General features: G+C 36.7%; 2 protein-coding genes across 2 annotated transcripts; one reads left to right on the top strand and one right to left on the bottom strand.

Annotated features, from left to right (window-relative positions):
• Positions 1-416: 416 nt before the first annotated feature.
• vwf (von Willebrand factor) lies at positions 417-12,777 on the bottom strand. The gene is given in 21 exon segments (XM_052581767.1): positions 417-608; positions 684-781; positions 1,389-1,428; positions 1,524-1,554; positions 1,556-1,635; positions 2,978-3,079; positions 4,621-4,728; positions 4,836-4,876; positions 7,307-7,469; positions 7,584-7,810; positions 7,876-7,974; positions 9,045-9,104; positions 9,218-9,321; positions 9,380-9,558; positions 9,561-9,609; positions 9,822-9,849; positions 10,416-10,454; positions 10,457-10,720; positions 11,725-12,195; positions 12,474-12,523; positions 12,525-12,777. Coding segments are annotated over 21 exon segments (2,571 nt in total). The 5' UTR covers positions 12,671-12,777.
• A 6,126-nt stretch (positions 12,778-18,903) lies between these two features.
• Positions 18,904-24,613, top strand: LOC127977246 (uncharacterized). The gene is made up of 13 exons (XM_052582027.1): positions 18,904-19,385; positions 19,587-19,685; positions 19,816-20,187; positions 20,339-20,440; positions 20,886-21,118; positions 21,668-21,846; positions 21,946-22,039; positions 22,142-22,486; positions 22,584-22,701; positions 23,168-23,657; positions 23,911-24,183; positions 24,322-24,495; positions 24,581-24,613. The coding sequence occupies exons 1-10, from the start codon at positions 19,136-19,138 to the stop codon at positions 23,293-23,295; spliced, it is 1,920 nt and encodes a 639-aa protein (XP_052437987.1). The 5' UTR covers positions 18,904-19,135; the 3' UTR covers positions 23,296-23,657; positions 23,911-24,183; positions 24,322-24,495; positions 24,581-24,613.
• The last annotated feature ends 1,889 nt before the right edge of the window (positions 24,614-26,502 follow it).

The raw sequence follows: 26,502 nt of genomic DNA, 5'->3' as shown, positions 1-26,502 counted from the left end.
TGAGTTCAAGTGTCCAGAGCACCACTGAGTGGCACAAGTCGAGTACTTGCTTAGCCTTGTTCTTTATTGTAGCTCAGTCTAAAAAACACACATCCTCAAACACGAGATCCTCTTTCCTGCAGAGTTTAGCTCTAACCCTAATCAAACACACTTGAGCATACAGTGTCTTCAGGATCATTCGAAAATCACAGGCGAGTGAGTTTGGTCAAGGTTGGAGCTAAACAGCGCATTGGCCCTCCCTTACAAGATTTGAGGAACCCTGCTTTATATGTTGAAATAAAAACAGAAATGTATGATAAAGTGCTCAATTACCAGTGGTTAAATACTCCACTGAGCAACATACTGCCTGTAGATGCATATATAAAAGTGTATTGTAGCAGTTTTTCACTTGTATGTTATTTTATCCGTTGTTTGCTTCAGTTGGTTGGACAAGCGTGTGATATGCAGTCGCAGCCGGTGATGGCGAGGACTTGGTGGTGTGTTTGTGTGCCGTTAGCGCAGCGCAGGGGAACATTCATGGGCACCGTGCCTGTAGCTGAGCAACACACACACTCACTCTCGACCTTGTGCTTGTCCAGTGAGTACATAGACTTGCTGCCACAGTGAGAGGAAAAGACAGATTAATAATATGTACATAGCTTCATGGTATTGCTGCAATAAAACATACAAATGCATTGACTTACTTTGCATAAAGTGAGTTCTATCTTCTCTTCTGACTGGCAGTCATCCACTCTAATGTAATTCAGCAAACCCACAGTCCTTCTGCACTCTGGCTCAGTACCTAAACAGACATATGCACACATCATGTTCAGATCAGTGAACATGATTTTCAGATCAACAACAACATCTAAATATAACTAAATAATAAAAGAAACATTATTGTTATAATAGTCCACTGTAAAATAAATAAAACAGTATTTAAGAAAAAATATATAGATATTATTTTATATTAAAACTAGAATTACAATACTAACATTTATGTCTTAATTTCTTCATTTTCAAATGTTCAAACCATCACATTTTATTTTGACGTAAAACAGTGTGGAGCCTCTGATTTGCTTCTTTTATGTCGATAAGCATTTCATCACAAATCTAGGAAGTTAAAGTGAGTGCAGAAATGAAGTTTGTGTGTTACAGTATTTACAGTGAACCGAGCAGCTCTGAGATCATGAAAAACACTGGATCATGAGCTGCCCACCTGTTAATGAACACAGTGACGTGCTTCACACGTGCATATATTTATTTAATTAAGTGGCAGACTTGTGATTTGATAATCTCACTAATCCATACCACAATTTCGGTTTTATTACGATTTATTGTGCAGCCATGGGAGGGAGTTTATAAACTGAGCAGGATATATGAATGATGGTTTTGGTGGTTGTTCTTACACATCTCACAGCAAGTGTCTCCAATCTGGCTTATTTTACCCTGTGGATAAAAAATACATTGTTTCACATTCATTATTGTGCGGCAAAATAAATGTTCTTTATTACAAATAGAAAGTAAAGTGTGTGTGTGTGTACCCCATGTTCCAGACAGCGTTTGCGGTCAAACAAGCATCTCCAGCACCAGTTCTTCATCTTTATTCACACTGCATGTGTGTTTAGTGCAGCCATCTGTACGCATTGCATTTGCCTGAATAGACACATACTGTATGTACAGATTTATGACACTATCTGTCTGAAAATCAGTAGAACATATAGAGCATTTATAGGGGTCTCAAACTACTGGCTCACAATGGAAGGTAGTTTCATATGACTCCTCAAGCATTTATAATTGATTTTTACATTTAGCTTGCAGATCACTTTACTTTCTGAATTTGAGTTTTCTTCTGTAGTATTCTTCAATGATTGATAAGCAGAGGCCTGATATAGACTCTACTGTTCTTACGTTTGGGATTGATAAGATTTAAAAGATTTTTGAAAGAAATCTCTTTTGTCACAAAGGCTACCTTTGTTTGATCAAACATGTAGTAAACAGTTATATTATGAAATATTATTACAATTTAAATTTCTTTTTGAATATATTTCAAAATATATTTTACCTGTGGTGCAAAGCTGAATTTTCAGCTTCATTACTCCCAATGTCACACGAAACTTCAGTAATCATACTAATAAACTAATTTGTTCAAAGAAACATTTTGATTATTGTTTTTAATTATTTTTTTAACCTGTTAACTGTGACTCACATTTTTGAAGATAGACTTGAATGTGCATGATACAAACCAAATTTTTTATAATTCATGACTGAAAACATTTTGTAACATGATTCTGATGTGCCATTTACATGGTAATGCAATGTCTGATTTTAAAATGGGTTTTGAAGGATGAATTTTGAGATTTTATGTTTTCAAGTGATATATAACTTCTGATGATTTCTAAAATGTGATTTTTTTTAAACAAAGGTCAAAACTCCTTTTGTAATGTAGATTTCTGAAGGTGCACTCTTGTCATAAATTCATCTATTACTTTTCCTACATAATTTTTAACAAAAAATATTGGTAAAATATATATTTGGGAGTCTTAGACCTTTCCAACGATATATAGTTTGTCAAGATTAGATTAAATTTGATTGTAATATAGTATAGTCAATGTAGGCGTCCTGTATACGGTACGGGGTGACATTTAACAGGTTAAATTCAAAATAGAAAGTTCCATATAACAGTGATTATTTGAAATATAAATATTTTTACAGTCACTATTGATCAATTAAATGGGTGGTCCATGCTCATTAAAAGTTATTTTAAATGGTAGTGTATATACTTCATGGGTGCATTTGCAATATTTGAAACGGTTCTTCTAAGCAAAGCTGCATGCTGAACATATGGCTTTTTTATTTTCTTGGCCATTAACTGTGTTTACTGGCAGGTAGAGGTAGTTAGTGGTGAGTGAGGGGGGATTCAAACCTGTGTCTTCCACAATTACTATTCTGGCTATTTTGACATTGACTCATGACTGTGTCTGCACATATTTATTACTTTCAGAGTGACCAGCTGTCCATCAGATCGTCGGATGCTACATGCAGTAACTACACAACGTCCACCGCAAGCATTAGGTATCGGCTCCAGTGTATACAGGTGCTGGTCATATAATAAGAATTTCATCAAAAAGTTGATTTATTTCACTAATTCCATTCAAAAAGTGAAACTTGTAGATTATAATCATTCATTACACACAGACCGATATATTTAAAATGTTTATTTCTTTTAATTTTGATGATTTTAACTGACAACTAAGGAAAATCCCAAATTCAGTTTCTCAGAAAATTTGAATATAATTTAAGACAATAATAAAAGAAAGGGTTTTTAGAAATCTTGGCCAACTGAAAAGTATGAACATGAAAAGCACTCAATACTTAGTTTGGGCTCCTTTTGCTTGAATTACTGCAGCGATGCGGCGTGGCATGGAGTGGATCAATCTGTGGCACTGCTCAGGTGTTAGAAGAGCCCAGGTTGCTCTGATAGTGGCCTTCAGCTCTTCTGCATTGTTGGGTCTGGCATATCACATCTTCCTCTTCACAATACCTCATAAATTTTCTATATGTTTAAGGTCAGGCGAGTTTGCTGGCCAGTTAAGAACAGAGATACCATGGTCCTTAAACCAGGTACATGAAGCTTTGGCACAGTGTGCAGGTGCCAAGTCCTGTTGGAAAATGAAATCAGCATCTCCATAAAGTTGTTCAATAGCAGGAAGCATGAAGTGCTCTAAAACTTCCTGGTATATGGCTGCGTTTTTGAATGGGTTTTGTTTCACAATCCTCTCCAGGATGCTGTTATCCTATTGCTTGTACACTTTTTTCCACCTCATCTTTCCCTTCCCTAAACCTCTCTATTAATGTGCTTGGACACAGAGCTCTGTGAATGGCCAGCCTCTTTTGTAATGACCTTTTGTGTCTTGCCCTCCATGTGCAAGGTGTCAATGGCACCAGGTGTCTTCAATATTGAACCTTTTCGAAATATTCTAATTTCCTGAGATACTGAATTTGGGATTTTCCTTAGTTGTCAGTTATAATCATAAAAAATAAAAGAAATAAACATTTGAATTATATCAGTGTGTGTGTAATGAATGAATATAATATACAAGATTCACCTTTTTAATGGAATTAGTGAAATAAATCAATTTTTTTGATGATATTCTAATTATATAACCAGCACCTGTATCCCTACAAAACAAAGCACACATGTGACTTTACTCATACATATAGAGCTGACAGTCCTTTTAGAAACTGTTTCCATAGAAATGAAGACTCTGTAATTGTTTATTTCTCCTCATGCCATATTTAATGACTGTCTTTCTCTTCTTATTTTCTTATTCAAAAGGCGTTTGAGGAGCGTTTGGCTTTAAGGACGTCAAAACCTGACACATCTAAGTGCAGCATATCCAACACAAAAATGTGAATGAAATTGAAGAGCTGCTTTTGAAAAGTAATGCTCCTTTTATCGCATTTTCATTGCATGCAAAAACAGCTTGGACATTTTCATGGGCAAGACATCTGCATTTGTGCTCTGTGGATGAAAGAAAGTCATATGGGTTTTAAACGACATGAGGGTAAGTAAATGATGAGAGAGCCATTTTTTTGGGTGAACTACCCCTTTAATAATCCTCAGAGTGCGGGTTTTACTTCTGAGAAGGGGGAGCAGCTCATCTTCCTGCAAGAGAGCCGATAACTCCTCTTATCTCTCACACACTCACAGAGTGTGCACACATCCAGCATCACTCGCTCACCAGCCTACTCACACACACACACACAGCAAGACCCCTAAAGTCAATCTGTTATGCACCAAGACATCTGCACACGGCACATCAGTATTCTGTATGTTAACTGTACGTCTTTACCGCAATAACAGTTTGATTCAGCATGCAGACATCCACTGGAACTGAAGAAAAAAAGCATTAATGTCTAAGGAAAGATGACAGAGAGCAGCGCTGTACGAGCAATGTGTGTACAGGCTCCAAAATTAACACTTTAGACACCGAATAGGATTTGACGAGTATTATTAAAAATCATCAGCTTCAGTCCGAATTCTTTTTTTTATTATTATTAATGGACATTTTTAACAAGACTTCAAGGAAAATGTTATCATTTTTTTAAATAAAATATCAAACTGCAATAGCTCATATAACAGCTCTATTTTTATATCACTGTGTTGTTATTAACGTTGACATGTTATGTTTTAATTTTTTTATTTGTACTATAAGTTTGCCTTTGCTGCTTTATGGTGCATTAAATGAATAAATAAATATTACGAGTCATATTAAATGATTCTTATGAATTGTTTAAATAAAACTTAATTTAAATTCAATACTGGCTTTGGTTTATCGGTATTAAACAATTATACATCTTTGTATTGTATATCTAATTGTTGGCATCTAAATTAAGATTTAGATGATCATGCAACTCTCACCTAAAGGAACACCGATTATGCAAAGATTTTACTCTTCAGATGAGTTGTGAATGTGAATTCCTAATATTTAGCTTTTTTGCCACAAATATGCAAAGAAAATTGCATTGTCATATTTGAATAAATATAAAAATTTGAAGCCTTTATCAATGTGGAATCATAAATAAATGTCCCGGGCTTACTATGCATGATTCATCACTGCCTGTTATTGTAAGTGAAAAAAATATGCCCCTTTCCTCATCAAGTAATAGCTTTTCTTCAGTTTTAAATTGTTTCCTGTTGTTTATATGACTAAGGGGAGGGAAATTAGATTATATTTGTACATTTTCTGAACAAAGTACTGTTGTTAGTAGCTGGCTGGGTATTTGGTTGCCACGATGTTCTTGGTGGTTAATTACTGACACAGTCAAAAGAGTTTATCATATTTTGGTCACTATATGGGAATCGATTTATAAAATAACCTCCTTTTTTGTGAATCTATAAAGAAATAATAGCTCCCCATCCAACATCATCCTGCATAATTTGAGGTATAATAAGAGACATTATATATGGAGACGGTCCACTAGTATAGAAAATAATGGGAGAAATTATAACACTTTCTATTTTGCATTGTAATGAAAAGAGCCAGTCTGAAAGCAGACTGAAAAATATAGTATTTTTGTGTGATTACAAAGCAGCATGATATGATTGTTGCCAGATTTTGTTCCTGATTAGAAATATGTTAAGCATAACATTTTTGTTCTTTTCTATTCTGGTTGTTTAGAGCTAAACATGCATGATTGGAAATAAACAATATCTTGTTTGTTAATGTCAAATCAAAATGACTTCTCTCTGGTGATGCATGTTGGATTTCTCCAATCATTAAGTCCACTTAAACGGTCTCGTTCGTACATATTTATCCCATTTTTGTGCAACATCCACATCTCAAAATCCATTGAACAATCGATGGATAGAACCAAGTCTCTTGTTTTCGAATCCATTTCACTTGGATGTATGACACAATATGAAAGAAAATATCTGTCTTTACTTCCATTTCATTGCAAATTTGAATGAACCCACTTTAAATGTTCTTTTTGTGCATACGTAAGTGCAGACAAATGTAATACCTGAAGTTAGGAATCCAAGGAATTCGAATCCCTTATGAAAGTATGCATAATAATATGCATGCTTTATAAAAAATCAGTCATAATATCATAGCCTGAAACTGATGAAATCAGATTAGTATTCATAAAGTATGTCACAATACAGAAGTTAAATGCATTGTAAAATCCACTACATATCATCTTTTAAAATGACTTATGATCTTTAAAAAATATTCAGAGTTCATAAAAATGAATCAAATTTAAAACAGTTCACAAATTAATACACACCCCTGCATCTTGAATTTAAAAGAAAAATGCTGATTTGCCAAAAAGGCCTTATATGATTATGAGTTAAAAAATATTAATAAAAACATTTGGTGACACTTCACTTACAGCGTTTATGTATAATGCATTATAAAAGGGTTATTGAATTATAACTATTCATATTGTGCATTTTTAAGGCATTATATTTTGTCATAAATAATAATAATAATAAAAACATTTTAAAAGCATAGTGTAACAATAAATTGGTAAGTGTTATAATGTATCAACTTTGGTTAGAAGTATTCATATTGTACAATGCATTATAATGTGCATTACAAGGCATAATTAATGCATTAAAATTACTTTTAAAATGCTTTCAATAAAGTGTTTTAATTATAGGTTTTTTTTTTTTACTGAAATAAGAATGAATGTTTTAATATATATGTATACAGTATATGTATCATGATTGATGTACATATCAAAATAACAAAAGCAGTTAATAGTCAAAAGTTCTCCTAAAATGAGAAAATAAACAAATAGGCGGTGATGATTTTCAAACAGAAAGGACGCACCAGAGGACAGATCTGGTTGCAGACAGGGTCCACACACTGAACAATATGCAGGCCGGTCTCTCAGTCTACTTGCTCCGTGCAGGTGTAGCTTTAACACTTCTCTTCCCACCTGCTCTCCACCTGGTAGACCACAGCGTCCACCAGACACACCTGCTCATATAAATAGTCGATTACATGCTGATTGCAGAGTACACTCATCAGGACATGGAGCTGCAAGGGCAAGTGAATAACACATGCGCAGCGAGAGCACAAAAGCGTACCAACCTTATCGGGCGTGTAGGTGACCTCTATGCAGCCGCAATCATTGGTGGTGGTCTCCGTGATGTAGCCCGGGGGGCAGGTGCGAGTGATGTTTTGACAGTCACACACACATTCACATGAATCGCAGCACTCCGACAGTGTGACCGACAGTGACTTGTATGCAGGGCAGGATGGTGTTGTTGTCACAGGGCACTGATCCTTTTTGCAAACTGAGAGAGGGCAGTAAATAGATTGATGTGATTGAAAACCATCTTTGTGAAATTAACAAGTGTGTGTGTGTGTGTGTGTGTGTGTGGCGGACAATCTCCTGGGTTTGTGAGGACAACACTGAGCCTGTGAGTGCAGTGAGGGGGATCTGACCGCTTACAGTTCAGGTCACACACAATAGACACACACAGTAGATTAACAACATTATCATTTGGTAGAGCCAACAGGTGTATCATATCTGTAAGTATGGGTGGTAAAAGCATCACATATCAAAGGCTCAAATATTTTCATTTCACGTGGATGGAATTGCGGAATCCGGTCATAAAAGTTGAATTTACAGTTGAATTCACATTTAAAGCAGAAAAAGACTGCTATTTCTACACATTCAGAGATGAAGATACAACTGGGGAAAAGACATGGAGGAGGTGTGTGTATTTATTTTAAGGAAAGCTGGTATAATACAGCAAAAGTATATAAGATTTGTAATTTAGGTACTGAACTTATCTTCCTCATGAATTCCCTCAGTTCTTTTTTATAGTAGTATAGATTCATCCCCGTGCCAAGAATGATACAGAATGGCATTTGAAAATGTTCTGGATAAACTTGATAATATATCCAAATATATTGCATTTTATATTATGTGGTTTTGATCATTGTATCATGGACAAATATTTAAAGGGATACTCCAACCCAAAATGAAAAGTTTGTCATTAATCACTCAACTCCATGTCGTTCCAAACCTGTAAAAGCTTAGTTCGTCTTCGGAACACAATTTAAGTTATTTTGGATGAAAACCGGGAGGCTCGTGACTGTCAAGTAAGTTACACTGTCAAAGTCCAGAAAAGTATGAAAGACGTCGTCAGAATAGTCCATCTGCCATCAGTGTTTCAACTGTAACGTTATGAAGCGATGAGAATACTGTTTGTAGGGCAAGAAAAACAAAAATGACGACTTTATTCAACAATTCCTCATCAACACGTCCACGTCTTCTCTGTTTCTCTCCATGTCACTCCAACTGCCTACGCTCTTCTGAATCCAGAATTTGGATAACCATAAAAAAAAGAGATGTATGAAATAAGTATTTTCAAAATAACAGCTGTCAAATCGATTAATCACGATAAATATACATACATGTATGTATTTTTGAAATGTATTTATATATACTTATATTTAATGTCGCAATTAATGAGTAGAATATACATTATGGATACATTAAATGTATAAATGCACATTATTTCTGTATTCTCTGTGTTAGATGTGTACAGCACTCAGATCCCGTCTTCTCCCGAAGAACCTCACATTGTCCACACTCTGGGGCTGTAGCACAGCAACTGTTGCCATGACAACACACTGAGAAACCACTTCAAGAAACGGGGCTGTTAATTGTGTAGTGCATGAGAGTGATAGTGAGAGACACATTGTGTCTTTACCTTCAGCATTGATGCAAGGCAACACTGTGCAGTTAATGCGCTGCTGATCCAGACACACACACACCAGAATCATGAGACTGCCAGAGGCTTATTGGTTTTATAAAGTGGTGGCAATAGCAAAATCAGAAATATGTGGTGTTTAATAAATGGTAAAATCAATATACTTTGTGGGTTTTCTCATGGTGGTCCAGACACTGGGTGCAGGTCTCTTCGCTTACACACTTATCTTCCATTAACACGGACCTTTCAGGGCAGAAACAGCCCTCTGTGGGGGTGTTCAAGCACGCTGATCCACTGCCCTTCATTAAACCATCACCCATCATGTCACCAGGACAGAACTGCCTCCCCGTCCGCACTGCTCCAAACATCTGCTTCGTCTGAGCATGACATGGCTACACACAGAAAATACAATGGGAAATTCAAGTATTCTGTATTCAGGTAGAACACAAATTATTAGTGACATGAATATACTGTAGGAAATAATGTGGGGAGAGATTTGATTGCGTCCAGAATAAATGTTTGGATATTATGTCATGTGACGGTTAAAGCTGGTTAAAATTGCAGGAAGGAAAATTGGAGAAATGGAGGTGGAGAAAGTTCTTACATTTTCATGATACCTTTAATAATGTACACTGATGAATTGAACACCATAATGGGATCAATTTTGATCACTAAATACTCACCTTCATGTTGTTTCAAACCGTTTTTTTTCCCTCCATGAAACACAGAATGTATTTTTTATTTGAAAGGATTATTTTATATGAAAATGTTTAATTCATTGCTTATTTGTTTTTATATTTTAATTTATTTATATATAAAATAACAATTTTATCACAAAATTCTATGGCATATCTTTAGAAGACTACTTTGTATTGTCCTTTTCAGAGTTTGGTCACTTTGAACCTCTGTTGGATGGCAAGATCTGTGTAAATATGTCTCTTCTTGTGGTTGTAATAGCAAGGTTTTGAACAACATGAGGGTGATTAAATAATGCCATCATTTTCATTTTTGGGGCAACTATTCCATAATACCACTGTATGCTGTATGATGTTTGCTTCTTTCTTTCAAGCTTGAGACTTTCATTACAGCACACAGATCTGTAATAACTCCTGTTTGTTCTGCTGATCAAAGTACCACCATCTCACTGAACTGAGACACGCAGGGTCCTCGCGGCTTCACTTCATGACTCATTAATCACAGAAGACTCCAGTCCTCCAGTCACACACTCCCTGCTGGATGCAGTAACAAGGTCACACACAGCATTAGGCTGGCAGGCCGCGGTCCGGCAGATCTGCACATAGTCCTGCAGGGGGACCAGCGCGTGACAGCGGCTGAACACCTCAGAGTTCAACACATCGCAGCCCTTCGTCACCCCCACGGCACACGACTGATCCTCCTGATGCTGGACACACTCATCCAGAGCCCGTTCCTTCAGATACACGTCAGGGTCTGTGGTCACTCGGCCGTCAGAAAACACCAGACCTGTGTGATCAGCAGAGATTGGCAAGTTATGTACATCACACACATACTGTATACTATGGCTGGTTGGGAAAAATGGTATGGGAGGTTAGGAAAGTGTAAAAAATGGCTCCATTTCGATTCAGGATGACACCCCCACAGGATGCTGAACTGGACTTTAAATTAGAATGACAGAAAAAGTGGATATGCAATACAAAGAAACATTTGTTTCGTGTTTAAATAAATTGTTAGATAATTAATTAAAATTTTACATTTGAAGAAATTAACATTTAAATATTAAAATAAATATCTACTATGTGTATATATTTTCAATACATTATATATAATACAATATATATATATATATATATATATATATATATATATATATATATATATATTCAATTATTAAATTCAAATATAATTCATTAACTTATTAAGAAAAAAATATTTAACGATTGAATTAAAGTTCTTATATGTGTGTGTGTGTGTGTGTGTATAAATATGAATACATACATGCACAGTCAGTCATCAAATTCAAATATAATTCTATAATTCTGAAGAAACATACATTTTAACTATTGAAATAAATACAAATTTCTATAGGTGACATTAGATTATTTCTAGGCCTATATCACAAATTGTTAATATTATTTTATGGAAATACACCATATAATTACGAATAAATATAAAATTTGTATTAACAAATGTTAAAACATTTATTTCATATGAAAAAAATCCATTCATATATATATGTGTGTGTGTGTGTGTGTGAATATGAAGATTTCATTTATATGGTAATTTCTCTCTTTCACTCTGTCTCTCTCTTTGTGTGTGTATATATATATATATATATAGTTTCATACCTATTTCATAATTCTTCAAATTTGAATTTGATAATTTTGCATGCAATCTTAAAGATTTTTTAGAAATGTAAATGAAATTTAGAATTCATTTCGAATAGCACACAACATGATACAGGCAGAATAATACTTTCCTAAGCAATCAATCTCCAAAAACTACAGTCGTAAGCTTAAAGGAAGTGTTTTTACCACATAAGCCAGTGGTGTTGGGTTTCATGGCGATGTCCATATTGAGCATAAATTGATTGCTGTGGGGAGTGAAGGTGAGTGTGAATCCATGCTGCTCTGATCTCAGCAGGTGCAGTATTGCACCAATCTGTGTGACAGTCACTCCCTCACTCCTGAATGGGACAGCAGTAATTACACCGCCCACAGTCGCCTGCAACACAGACAACATGTTGACCCTCACTGCTAACTTAGTGAACTTTGCAATGGATGCACTTTGCATGTCATCCTGTAGCACCACATTCATCCTGCCCTCTCTCAGCTCCAGACTCTTCATTCAGATCTGATTGGTCATGCTTTGACAGGCAGCTGTATGCAACACTAGCTCCGCCCCTCCTGAGCGAAGCAGCAAATAGGAGCAAGCGGCTCTCAGCTTCAGAGCCGCAACCAAAAATGACACAGCGTGACTAGTGAAGCTGCCCATACAACTACCTTGTAGGAATAAAAGTTTGCATATTAAAGCTAGAAGTTTATGCATTTTCATAATTCTCTAAATTGTTGTCACTTGGCTTCAGTGCATGATTAATTAAGTTTCTTTATGCCAAGATTGAGTAAAAATGACTATTTTTGGCAGTCTGATCACATAATGAGTCAAGAAAAAACAGGAACACAGGAAAGGTGTGGTGCAATGTATTGTGTGATATAATGGTGTCTAATGTGAGATTCATAACAGGATTGGTTGTTGTATAGTGAGGGATGTGTGTTTGTACAGGGGCAGGTCCAGGTACAGCCGTAGATGTGATTGTAGTGGAGGGCTGGGAGGCTCCATCTTCTCACAGTTGATGCGGTGGCTCTGTGCCATTACCGTTCCTGATGGGTTGCACAGCACTGAGTGACAACCATCTGGCAATGTCTCCCCAGACTGATGGAGAGAAAAAATAGAATAAATACTTACAAACCAGAACATCAGGAGCCTTCGTTAGTCAGCAGTAGATACTACACGAAAAATCCAAATAAAACCAAAATAACAATAGCTAAGTGCAAATATCAATTCAGAAAGGCTGCAATTTATTCACATATAGTATACTGAGGGATGTGTGTTTCAGAGTGAAGTGCAGCACTGTGTTCTTTTATACATGAACAACTCATGATCAAGTGTTTTCAGTGGCTCAGAAGTGCCTCGGTTCAAAGTAAAACCATCTGGAACTCTATCCCTGCATCCGCTCTATCATTGACTCATTTGTAACATGAATTTGAAAACACAGCACACGACAACTATCTTCTTAAACTTGTGAAGAAAAGTCCTTATAAACTGACACTGCAGTTTTTTTTATCCAAATAAAAGCTTGATGGCTTAACATTTGAAAATGAAGAAATTAAGACATCCATAAATATTATTATTGTAATATCATAGTTTTACTATAAAATAAAATAATAATAATTACATTATTTTTCTTAAATGCTTTTTTTATTTAACAGTGAAACATAAAAGGATTTTGTTTAATATTTGATCTAAGATGCTAATAATCATTATAATAACAATAATTATTTTACAATATGATGCAATTATTATTATATGTTATTTTAGTGGTATTGATACATAATCACAAAACTTTGGGCTAAATTGTGCAGCTCTACAAACCTGGAACATTATTATTTTCAATTTTATAATTTCAGAAAAAGCCCCAAACAGCCCTAAATCATGCAGCTAAAATGATAATTTATGCAAGTAAGTGAACGCAAACACTTCTGTCTACATGAGCTACTGTATGCATTTGTTGATTTCTGAAATGTTGTGTTAAAGGGGGCATTAGTATGAGCTGTTTTCAGTGGTCATTTTTCTTTTTAAGGCCAACAGACTGAAGAGACTCTTTAAAAGCAAACTGGTTCAAATGTTGACATTTATAGCTAAATGCCTAACATCAAACAGAGCTTTAATGGGATAAACATTTAAAAGTAACTCTATCGCCCCCTTGCGTTCAGAGGTTAGCTACTGCCATCATCACCCAAAAGTGCATGTGAAGTACAGTATGCATGCTGGTAAAGTCCAAGCATTCATGTTTGCAACATGCACAGAATATGTTACTAGCCGTAAATTAAATGAGTTGTTAGTGAACAGCTGTTGCTTTAAAGGTTTTCTGGCAGATGAAGTTACTGGTCCAGAATCAGTCTGGTTATACTGGTTACCCACTCCAATACGAAACACTGACACTCCTGTCTAGAACAAACACGTGTTGCTTGTAAGTCATAATGTTATGTGAATAAAATCATAGTAGTAGGAGTTTAAATGCATAATACTGTGTAAATAATGTAGATATTTGACAAAAAAAATATTACAGGAAAAATGCTGCAGTAGGAGTAGAGCAAAGAGTCAGCAGCTTTATAAATGCAAATGGATGTGGTGCATGTTGTTATATCGTAGTGCAGGATTTACTAACAAAGAAATCCTTGGTCTATTGCTGTATCAACATCAACTGTCATTAGTATGAGGACAATGGAGCTGTTATCTATGAAATTGAATTTATTCATAAGAAGGAACAAGACAGACATTCAGGAAATTGCCTCTTTTGTGCAATCTGAAGTAGCAGCCGGTGGCTGACTGCACTTCACTTTGATGTTATGCTCCTCATGAAGTTATGTAATCTAATAATGCTAGGACTTCATCTCATAATGCTACTACTTTATTCTTTTAAACTTTGCAATTTTTATTCTCATGAAACCCTGTTATTTTTTCAAAACACCATGATTTTATTCTCAAAATAGATTTTTTTAATATTTACATTGGTTGCACTTTATTTTACAGTGTACGTACATGTACTTATAGTGTACTTACAGTGTATTTATCTAAGAATGTTCTGGTACAACAAGGTAACTACATGGGGTAGGGTTAGGTTTAGGGGTAGGTTCAGGGTTAGTACCTAGTTATTACATAGTTATTGTAATTACTATAATAAGTACATAATATGTACATGAGGAATAGGACTGTAAAATAAAGTGCTACCACATTTTTGTAGTGACATGCTGTTTATTACTCATCTCTGTTTCAGACCCATCTCTAAAATAATTTGTGATTGTGATTTATTATTTTATTAACAAAGTTTTTACTTGCTAGATGGCTCTTGTGTTAGTAAGTCGTAGTGGCATCCTGTCGGTCACAACAGAAATGTAATAATTTTGACTTCCCCGTCCCTACCTTTGCAACTTAAAAATAAATCACATTTCATATATACAGTCAAATTATTTAAACAAAAATACCAGCTGCACGGTTTTGCTTTTAAATCTGGAATATATTGCCCCAAAGACTTTGAAAGACTGTTTTTACAGTCTGTGGGAGTTTAAGTTAGAGTGGAAATCAACAATGTACCATATATATGATTTTAATAAAGTTACATTTGTATTGAACCCTGAACATCACTTTAAAGTCCACTTAAAAGATTGAATTGATAAAGCTGTAAATAATTTCACAAACAGAAATATTTATCAAAACAGTAAAAATTTGTGAAACAGTAATGAAGCTCTTCTGATATGAATGTACCAGTCCTATTGTGTTTAAAGCTGCAGTTGGTAACTTTTGACGCTCTAGCGGTTAATAAACAGAACTGCTTGTGTCTTGCGGAAGAACATCGTAGCCGGAACTACTTCTCTCTGTTTATGTCTATGAAGAATCACGAAGGTACTGGGTTACTCCGCCGCAGTACCCCCGAAGCAATCTAAAATAGTCCGAATATAAACACTTATTATTCATATTCTACTGTCAGGACATAATGGCAGGTTTAACAAATATGTAAAAAATATATTTTTACAAAAGTTACCTACTGCAGCTTTAAGTGTTTAATAAATTTTATTGTGTTTGTTGACTCTCACAGTTACCATTCCAGGTGGACACATACAGCCAGACACACATGACTCACACACTCCATGTCCAGGTGCACTGCTCCGGGTGTGTGTTCACAGTGTGTGTGTGTGTGTGTGTGTGTGTTCACTGCTGTGTGTGTGCACTTTGGATGGGTTAAATGCAGAGCACGAATTCTGAGTATGGGTCACAATACTTGGCTGAATGTCATGTCATTTTCACTTTCAGATTCTGGTAGGTCTTGGCAGACTCTATCCCAGTGTAACCCCTCTCACCCGGGTCCTCTCTGACGCTCCTCGCACTCGCTCCGAGCGGGGCTCGAACCCGGGTCTTCCGGCATGGGAGGCGGACGCACTAACAAGGAGGCTAAATGGCTACAGCCACTAGCATCTGTCGCTAGTGCGTCTCTTGAGATCGGGGAGTGAGGTTTACCTGCACAGCACTGCTCGCTGGCCTCCGTTACACTCACCCCCCCTAAACCTCACTCCCAAATGGCTACAGCCACTAGCATCTGTCGCTAGTGCGTCTCTTGAGATCGGGGAGTGAGGTTTACCTGCACAGCACTGCTCGCTGGCCTCCGTTACACCAGCATTCCTCATACTCTCACACTCAAACGCTGCAGCGGAGGAGGACAAGAGATAAGCGCTGCCCTACAGATGAAACACACACTCATAGAATTCATTATATGTTCTTGTCTGAGCCACTTGACAATATTCTGTCCACTTTTGTGTCTCTGATGTGTTTAAGTACAATTGGGCTCCATTAGAAGCACAAAGACGTTTCCCAAAGAAGAGGTCATACAGAGTAGATCCAGTGGCTTCATTAGAAGTGCATTGCATGCATCCACTCTGAATACACTTACAAAAACATAGCCTAAAAAGCGAAAAATATGAACACAATAAGACAGGTCAGTTCAGGTGCTTGACCAAACATCAGGCTACCAAAAGCTTATGTGCATCTCTATGAAAAATAACTGTGATGTTTTTTTCCTGCTAACCAGATGGAGTGATGGTCACCAATCATGTCGCTGGGCTCAAAGATCTCTCCATTATGGTGGCATGAGCAGTGTTCGGGGGGCACACCGCGTCACTGAGGAAGAGTCCTCTGGGACAAAAACAGCCTTCCTCACAGAAGCCACAGCAATCACCTTCAGGCAGCGTCAGAAAGCGTCTGATTACACACACTCCCACATACCTCAGGTCAGTTCTGCACAAACACACACACAAACACACACATGTTTGGTCTCCTGTCCTAATAGTATCAAGTAAAGATCATGTTCCATGAAGATGTTTTGTAAATTTCCTACCGTAAATATATAAAAACTTAGTTTTTGAGTAGTAATATGCATTGCTAAAAACTTCATTTGGACAACTTCAAAGGAGATTTTCTCAGTATTTCGATTTTTCTGCACTTCAGATTCCAGATTTCCAAATAGTTGTATCTCAGCCAAATATTATCCTATCCTAACAAACCATACATCAATGGAAAGCTTATTTTTGTATAAATCTCAATTTCAAATTAAACTAAAAAATAACTAAAAAAATTTAAAATATATATTTAAATTAATGAAATGTTAATTTAAATACAAAAAAAAAACCTTACCACATTGAAGATATTTATTTCTTGTTGTAATCAAAAACTAATTTGGATATATTTTTTAGAAAACAAGACATAACATCTTCTATTCTCAAGTAAATGTGTCAGTTTCAGAATGACAATACATTTGTAGTGATAAATAAGTTGAAATACTAAAAAAATAAAATAAAATAAAAAACTTTTTTATGACATGTAAACAGACAGAATGAGCAACACAGTCTCACCCCTATTCGTCACATACTGCCGTTTGGTCATTTCCCCCTCACGTCCATAAGCAACGTTGAGGGTACCCCCTATTCGTCACTTGACAACGTAGAGGAGGGTCGTCCGATATTTGAATGCAAATCCCTCATCTTTGGATTTTGACGAACCTGGCTTATCCATCTAGCGGTTTTTCTGCGCTGGAAAGTATGGTTTCAGGCGATTAATTTTAATGCTGCTAATATTATGTTCATGTATTTTGCAGTAGCATGCTGCGCAAATACTGTTACAATCATTAATTGGTGAAGTGACCATATATTTTATTGGAGCAGAAACCCTGTTCTAAATCGGAATCACGCCTTTTTTCTTTTTTAATATAATTTTGGGCTACATTAAAATGGCATAATTGCAGGACTGCATATTTGCTGTAGGCTTAAACATGCCTTAATTTAAGTGGGATATTTTTAATTGTCGATGGTATATTTGCAATGGCTTATAGTGTATAGTGAGCCTGCTTTGTTGTTTTTTTTTTTTTTTTGCGACCAAAAAAATAAATAAATAAAAATAACACCTCAACAACAAAAAAATACCAATAGCATACTTTTATAGACCTTTCATCTCAATACTAATTATGAAGTTGTTATAAATAGCCTGCTGCGGAAATGTTTATATTACTTAATATGGACATATCCTTTGGCAAAGAGATGGATGCATTCTGGGGCGTGATGTGTTAAAATGTAATTGCTAATATATACCCATGTTTTCTTAGACATTTCTGCTGTCCCCTTTAAAATTTTGAGCGAGGATATAAAATATTAAGACTGTACTTTTTCATTATGATTTATATTTTGGCGCAATTTTGTGCAGCGCGTCACTGTGCGCGACCATCACAGAAACCATTGCCCAGCGCGATTCCACCACGGTAAGTCACTTACAACAGTCTAATAAGCAAGAGAAATGAATAGGCATTTAAACGTCCAAAATTAATACAATTACGAGTTTATATATATTAAAAAACATGGTGTGTGTGTGTGTGTGTGTGTGTGTGTATATATATGTATATAAATTCTATTAATAAACTTATTTTGAACGTGTAAATGCTTATTAATGGATTATTGGGGGATATATATATATATATATATATATATATATATATATATATATATATATATATATACGATATATATATATATATATATACGATATATATATATATATATATACGATATATATATATATATATATACGATATATATATATATATATATATATATATATATATATATACGATATATATATATATATATATATATATATATATATATATATATATATATATATATTATAATATGTAGTATGTATAATATGTAGTCACACAATGACTTCTTTTTAAAATCATTCATTTTTTTTATGATATTGTGATTGCATGTAACTTATCAACCAGAGCAGCATTTACTTTACATCTTAGCCTAGTAACGTTAGTTATTCATATTATAATATGTAGTTTGGTGATCTATTATTTTTTTATTTGTTCTTCTCTTTCTCTGCAGGTTCCTTAATCCCTCACCTTTAAAAAAAAAAACAGCACCTCATTACATTAAAAAGGCACTTTTAAGAGCCACATTTGTCTTGTATCTTGTTACTCTCTTTACTGTTGTATTGTTTTCTCTCTCTTGCTGTCTTACTGTCTCCCCCCCCCCATTCCTCTGAGTGTGGTTTTTGTTTGTTTGTTTTGTCTTTTTTTTTTGTCTGTGTGTTTATAGTGTGTTTATCTTTTGTGCCATGTCTGATCCTGAGATGGACTGTCTCCTAAATGAGATGAGTGACCTTGTCGATCAGGCTGAACATCAAGCTCACCTCCAACAGCTCATTAGCATGCACCAGGAAGCAGAACCATCCACCAGTCAGCCTTCCACCCGTAATCCATCCACCAGCCAGCCATCAAACAGCAAGCAAGATGTTAGGTGGATTAAGAGGGACAGTGATGGAAACATTATTTACAGCAGGCCCAGATCATCCCGGAAACAAGCAGGTACAATTTTTTTATTACATTAATGTTAATTAATATGTAGACTGCAGATCTAGTTTTGCATCTTGGAATGGTATACAACATGATCAAGTCATGGGTCTGAATTAGAACATATCTGAGGTTATTATTACGTACCTGTGTCTAGCATCAGGTAAAGTTTGTGTCATTGAGTGTAAAAAGTAAAAAAAAATGTTGCTACATCAGGTCCCAGTCACAGCCAGAGTCGAAAGACTGGTGTCTCTCATATCAGGGCTCCGGAAACCAGTGCGGAAATGACCAGTGACTTTCTTTCCATTACTGCAGGTGTGTTATTTATTTTGACTTCACTGGTTCAAACAGTATGTTCATTTATTATAAATTGGCCATTGTTCAATGCTATTCTCTTTTATTATAATAAACTACTGTTTTTAAATATTTTGCCTTGTTTTAACAGAGTCCTTCCTTCAAGAGCTTAAAAGCTCATTGTTTGAGGACATACATGAGGATGAAACGGCACTTCAAGCCTCAACAGACTGGTTGACCCGAAAGAGCCTCATATCAGGGTGGTGGGAGAAAGAGAGACCCCGACTGGTCAACACCATGGTGGCTCGACAACATGTGGCAAAACGGATCTGCCAACATTGTGGAAATGGTCCAGCCGTTATCCGTTGTTGTGACTGCCGACCACACCCATTCCTCTGTGGCCAGTGTGATGTCAGGGTCCACCGAGGTCACGTGTTCCACAACAGGGATTCGATGACCCATGCATTCTTTAATCCATTGCCTCCCACAACTTGTGTTGTGGAGAGGGTTCTAACCCAGTGTGGTAAGTTGTAGTTCTTAAAAGTCACATTCTTAGACTTGACTGAAAAACTGATAGGTCGAAGAAGCCGTCAAGTACATCTTGTTTAAAATAGTTGCCAGTAAATAAATGTTATTCTTTAATGCTTATCCATGTGTTTTTTTTTTTTTTCAAGAGCGTCTTGTACCTTTGGAGATGCCAGAGACAATATGCGGTTGTCAACGAGTATCGTCCAGTGTCATCGCAGGACAGTCCATAGTTGTGGTTACAATGAATGGTAAGAAGAACTTACTAGGTTTGGGTGGGGGTCACTTCTGTAGAAGTGTCTGCAGAATTTCACCCACAGCTATTTGCTGATCACACCTTGTATACTCCCTCATCACAATTATGCACATATACGGATCATGAATATGTTAAATTCATACATGTTACATTGTGCAAGAAATTTTCTTTATCATGGCTGCAAATCTAGAGGTTTCAATAGGTTGTGTGTTCATTTAGATTGGATGGGCCCAAGTATGTGATGGAAAACAATTAACCTTTGTTTGAATGGGGATAGTTAATTTGCCTGACAAAAGTATGACTTCCAATAGAGTGCCTTACAAAATGTTTGTAGAAGTGTCCTCCTGATTCACCTTAGTCACAGGTTCCCATATCAGTTGTCAGAATGACACACTTTGGTCTGTCAGACTTAACGTTGTGTATATATTTCCTTTTTCCAGGGCGATATGATCTCAGATTGCCTCAGATTAGATGCAAAGCATGTGAAGCCACTTGGAGTCCTGGAGTGGATGACCTGATCCGTAATGACTACTGGCCGGCCACTTCTCACTATTCAACTGTGTATGCAACAGATGTCCTTTTTTCTTTTGAAGAGCTGAAGATGGCAGCACCAGGGATATCTAGCCAAGCATTTCTTAGAATGCTGGATCAACGCACTGTTCGCTTTGGCCGTGTAAGTATTTGTGGTAATAATTGCGTAAATCCATAAATTATACTATGAGGGCATTATGGTGATGATAGTACACATGAACATTTACACTGTTTAGGAAACAAATTGTTAAATTTAGACCCTTTATAAACAACCATAAACTCATGTTCTCTTATCAGCAGTTTGCACTGAGACATTTCTGAAAAAAAAAACCCCAGGTCATTCTGAAGATCTCAACTTCAACTCCATTGGCTACAGACTTTGACATCTCCTCAATTTTATTTCCTGATCCCAGAAGTGTTCCCTTGGATTAATGGCCCAAACATAGCACAGGCTATATGGAACAATATGGAAGCTGTTGTTGCTCTCTTTGTGTATAGATTTAGACTGAATGTCAAACAATATCCTGTATTTTTAATGGCCAGGTCCCCCAAATACATCAGTGTATAGTGTATGAGTGAAGTCTACACATTGTTTATTTCCTTTGATATGTAGTACAAACATTCCAAAATGTATTTGATCCGTTTTACTGTTCTCCTTTGTTCTCTTTTACTGAACTCTTCTTTGAAACAGAATGGAAACATCACAGCAGACAGCTTCCGGAAAAGCTTCTTGGAGTGGGAAGCTGTCCGATTCGAAGTGGACAAATTATGCCAGGAGGACCACTTTAACTGCCCAGCATGCAGTCCAGACATGCTTGCAGTATCCGTTGATGGAAACCGTAAGCACTACAGATTCAAGAGTGCAGCTAGGTACTGTGTGTGCATGGATGGTCCATTACTTTGAAACTAACTGCTGTGAATTGAAAATCATATGAATATTTAAACTTAACATGTATCTCTTTTATTTAGATCGGAGGAAAAAGCCATCTTTGATGGCGTGTTCATCGCGAATGATGATGACGTCGCAAGATTCGTGGACTATGTCCATACCTCAACCAGTCATGTACACTTGCACAACTTCACTATATTTACCCATAAAACACCAAGTCCTACAGAGCACTTTGTTTGAACAAGTTTGGACTGTTAACCATGTTCCATGTTTTAGGTCTCTGGAAGAGGTGTCTGTGGAGGGCAATGGTCAGCGGCTCGTGAAACGTCTCAGAAGTCCTCAGGAAAAACAGATGAGGAGGGCCTGGAACTTGCTGTATGTCGTCATGGGGTTCTCCTTCGTGCCCTCAATATGTTCAGGGGCGAAATCTTTGCCTACCCCCTGTACCTCCAAAAGCAAATGGCCTGTAAGCCAGTTACATTTTTTGCAATGGATGTGGCATGCAAGTACTGGCCTTACCTCCAGAGAGTGACAGAGAAATGCCCTGAGCTTCAGGATCTCCTCAACATGAGGCCATTTCTTTCTGTTTTTCATGCCAAAGCTCATGATTTCAAATGTGAGGTAAGAAAAAATTATTGTCCATTACATTTTCTTTCCCTGAAATCCTGCATAAGATTGTTGCCACTTAGGTTTAGTTTTTTTTGTTTTTTTTTTAAAGGTAAAATGGAGTGGAGCATATCAGGAGGGGGCTGGTTCGACTCTTGGCGAAGAGGTGGAGCAGTGCAACGCCTTCCTCTCGAGGATTGCTGTTACGACAAAGCACATGTCAAAAGCGGGTAAGGAAACCAGTAAATTTTGATCCTGATTACACTGGTGAGCCACTTTGAGCTTATGCATATATGCTGACTCTGAAAATATAAATATCTGAATATATTAAACACAAATGGATGGATCGATTACAAGACCATCATCCTATTCTATTTGATGTAAGGATAATAAGGTAGGGCAGTTCGAAAATAAAAACACATCAGAGTACCATTCACCTACTGTCCTGCCATAGTGCTCTATGCCATTAAAATACTGTCCTGCATCACTGTTTCATGCTTTGTCTTCCCTGTCCTGTGCAATTACCTCACCCTTTCATGGGACAGTAATCAAATGGCACAAGACAGCAGATTAGTACCATAGTACTGTACTGTAAGTTATTATGTCTCAAAAGTTTGTGATTCAAGTCTGCACATTTTCTTCTCCTACTGCTACTGGAAAGAAGGGTGAAAATCTCATATTTTTTTATTTTTGCAGGACGCATTGACATGCTGACAATCATGGCCATGCGCTGGAACCAACAAAAGTTTGACAACTTGGCTTCTACCCTTGCCCGCCGATATCGGAAGATAAAGACACCAGTTTTCCCTTATGCAAAAATATAGACAACACTTGCCCAGATATTCTTCAATATATATTAAATGTACGGATGGTTGTATGTGTCGTGTCAGTTGTATTTTTTAGTGTCTTGATATACAATATTACATGTTCATATCACATATATTGATAGTCCATGTATATAAGAATATACTGTATATTTTATTAGTTATGTAATAGTGAAGGTACTTCACAATCCTTATCAACAATAGTCAAAATGGTAGGCGTTTCCCTCAATGTCATTTATGTTTGAAGGCCACAATAGCCCTGCAATGCCAGTTGCATAACCTGGAGGCCATGAAAACAGAAATGGACATCTCTGACAATCAACTGGAGAGGTGGATCATTGATATCAATGAGTGGGCAGAAGGTAGGAGATACTGTTTTATACTGTTTGATATGGTGCTTGATGTATCACTTCTGACTTATCTTGGCTGCAATTCCAACAATTGCAGACAATAAAGAACCTAACTAGCCTAACTATACTCAACCTTAGCTACAATTGTAGCCTCTCAGTTACAGAAAAATATAAAAGGGTTTTGGATTTTGCTCATACACAACAAATAACATTTTTTCATGGAATCAAGAAGCATATTTCTTATTTCTTAATTTCTTCCTCTCAGCAACAACATCCCCAAATGATGCTGATGTTGCCGCTGTTGCCAGCCGAATTGAGGAGCTGGTGGCAAGTGTTAAGAGGAAGTCCCAGCGTCTTTACAAGGATAGTGACGGATGCAAAGGACGTGCCCGAATCCGCCGAAAGATCAGGGAGGAAAAAAAAATCTTAAATTCTGTAGTGGAAAAATATAACACCTTGGTTCCTAATGCAGAAAAACTGACATTGGACACCATTCTATGTGACGAGAATGTTTGGCCATGGCAGCTTACCCACGGTGGTATGTACACAATTCTGTTGACTGTGTGAAATAGTCACATAGTGGGACAAAATCTGTCATGCCTCGATTTTAACCCCTGAAAATCTTTAAACACTAATCTTAAATACAACCGACTTATGTTTCATCCATGTATTCCAGACTCTGTAGATCTAAGGACAAAGAGGAAGGCGTTCGACATTGTGATGGCTGTAAGGAGACTTGAGGAGGAGAAGAGGATTCTTATTGCAGAGATGAACAAGCATTGGAAGTCTCTTTGCTCCCGTGCAGACACCCTGAAGCAGATGTCATCCCAGCTTGCTAATGTGACATCAGGTATGTATTTGTTATTATTGGCATACATTACAATATTTCTGAATGTTTCTAATTAATAAAGGCTCAATGTGTTTTAACATGTAAGGTGAAACGTGGGGCCTGCTTCAAGATGGTATCCGAGGTCTAAAGAGCTTGACATTGAAGAACAAGCAAGCAAGCAACAGCCTGGCAAAGCATGCAAAGACATTTTATGTTCAAGTTCTGACTGAAACAGAAATTAACTTTGATAGTCATTCTGAGGAATACGATACCAGTAGTGACTCTGAGCAAGATTAAACATGGCCAGAGTCCTTTTTTCTGCTGTTGTGTGCTGGGGAGGGCTGCTGGGACAGGTTGGTAAGGAAAGCTGGTTCTGTGTTTGGCATGGAGCTGGAGTTAAGTAGCAGTCTTCTGTCATGCTCAACATTGAGGAGGTCCTTTGTCCCCAGGGCAAACCAGCAACTCAATTTCATAGAGAAGATTAGGGGCATGAGTCTCACCCTGCGCCAACCATTACATCACTTTGTCTATTGTCTAGTATCCACTATCCATTTGACTTTTCTTTTAAATATATATATATATATATATATATATATATATATATATATATTTATTTATTTATAAGTTTCTGTTGTTCTATCTATTTTAACTTCTTTGTGTTCTTTTTGTTAAGCAGTACTATTATGCTCAGACTCTTTTTTCCATAGTCATATGAAATAGCAAAGTTTTGCACTGATGAAATCCCTGCACTGTTTACTTTTGCACTACCACCACTGCAAATCACTCCACAGCTGCCCATCATTTATCACAGGGTCAGTCCCTACCAGGTCTTTGTATTCAGTTGACATGCTCTTCACTTTTTACATTTGTGATTTTTGTTATGTGTCTGAGCTATGTATGTTGTTTTTGTGATTGTATAAGCTAATAAATGCTTTCATGCTTTAATAAGCTTTCATCATGACAATTTTTCCAATTCCTAGATACATCTTACATCAGGGATAGGCAACTCCGGTCCTGGAGGGCCACTATCCTGCAGAGTTTAGCTCCAACCCTAATTAAACACACCTGAACAAGGCAATCAGTGTTTTCGGGATTACTAGATAGATACAGGCAGGTGAGTTTTTCTGAGGGCTGAAGCTAAACTCTGCAGGATAGTGGCCCTCCAGGACCAGAGTCCATCTCACATGGATACACAGATAACATTTATTCAAAAAGATAATATGGCTAAATCTATCAATATTTATGTAGATGTTTTCAAGGTATTCAATACATTATTTTAATAATATAATTTCAGTCTTATTATTGGTAAAACATTACAGTATGCTGTAAGACAGAACACTACAATGTGGGCAGAGTGGGTCACATGTGAGTCCCATATCCTGCAATGCAGGCCAGGGGGTCTTCAACGCCAGTATAGCTTCAATGTACATATTTAGTCAACGGTTTTGTCACCAGCAACAACACTTTGCTCAGTTTTGAACTTTTTGAGTGTAGTTGAAGCCCATTCACAGCAGTCCACCCATCCCAGCCCGGAAGAACTACAAATAACACTAGCCTTGTAACTTGTCTTCTGTGGTGCGTTTCTAGTGGAAGCTGTATTTTTAAAATATAGTGATATTTTCCTCATAAGCAGATGTTGGCAATGTAGAATTTTGGATATACCCTGTTTTTTTTTGGGGGGGGGGGGGTGGGGGGGGTAGGATGGGGAACACACTGGTGTCATCAGATTTAAAAAATGTAATCGTTAGGTCAAAATAGCTTATTACCATATTTGACAGTGTTTACGGTTAAACATTGGACACCATATCTGCATGACAGCTAAGGTCCAAAGCTTTCTATAAAAGCTGGTACTGTGTGTGTAGCCTTCAAACATGTACTGGGTTCAAGGTTCAGAGCAGAGGTCAGTAATTCAAATCAGGAGTAATATATTCTCTTCAGACTCACATATGTTACTGTTGAGGCTGAGACCTTTCCAGTGATGTGCTTGCTATAGTCCTATGGCAATGTTTTAATTTTTACATATCATGA

This window comes from Carassius gibelio, chromosome B18 (assembly GCF_023724105.1).
Source record: "Carassius gibelio isolate Cgi1373 ecotype wild population from Czech Republic chromosome B18, carGib1.2-hapl.c, whole genome shotgun sequence".
In the NCBI taxonomy this organism is placed as follows: domain Eukaryota; kingdom Metazoa; phylum Chordata; class Actinopteri; order Cypriniformes; family Cyprinidae; genus Carassius; species Carassius gibelio.
This window is presented reverse-complemented; position numbering and strand designations above follow the sequence as displayed.

What these genes read in the sequence shown, in the direction of transcription:
- LOC127977246 (XM_052582027.1), top strand. Translation starts at nt 19,136, where the DNA reads ATGTCTGATCCTGAGATGGACTGTCTCCTAAATGAGATGAGTGACCTT. An exon ending in CTTTCTTTCCATTACTGCAG is followed by an intron (nt 19,686 to 19,815) that starts GTGTGTTATTTA and finishes TTGTTTTAACAG; the next exon opens with AGTCCTTCCTTCAAGAGCTT. An exon ending in GCACTGTTCGCTTTGGCCGT is followed by an intron (nt 21,119 to 21,667) that starts GTAAGTATTTGT and finishes TCTTTGAAACAG; the next exon opens with AATGGAAACATCACAGCAGA.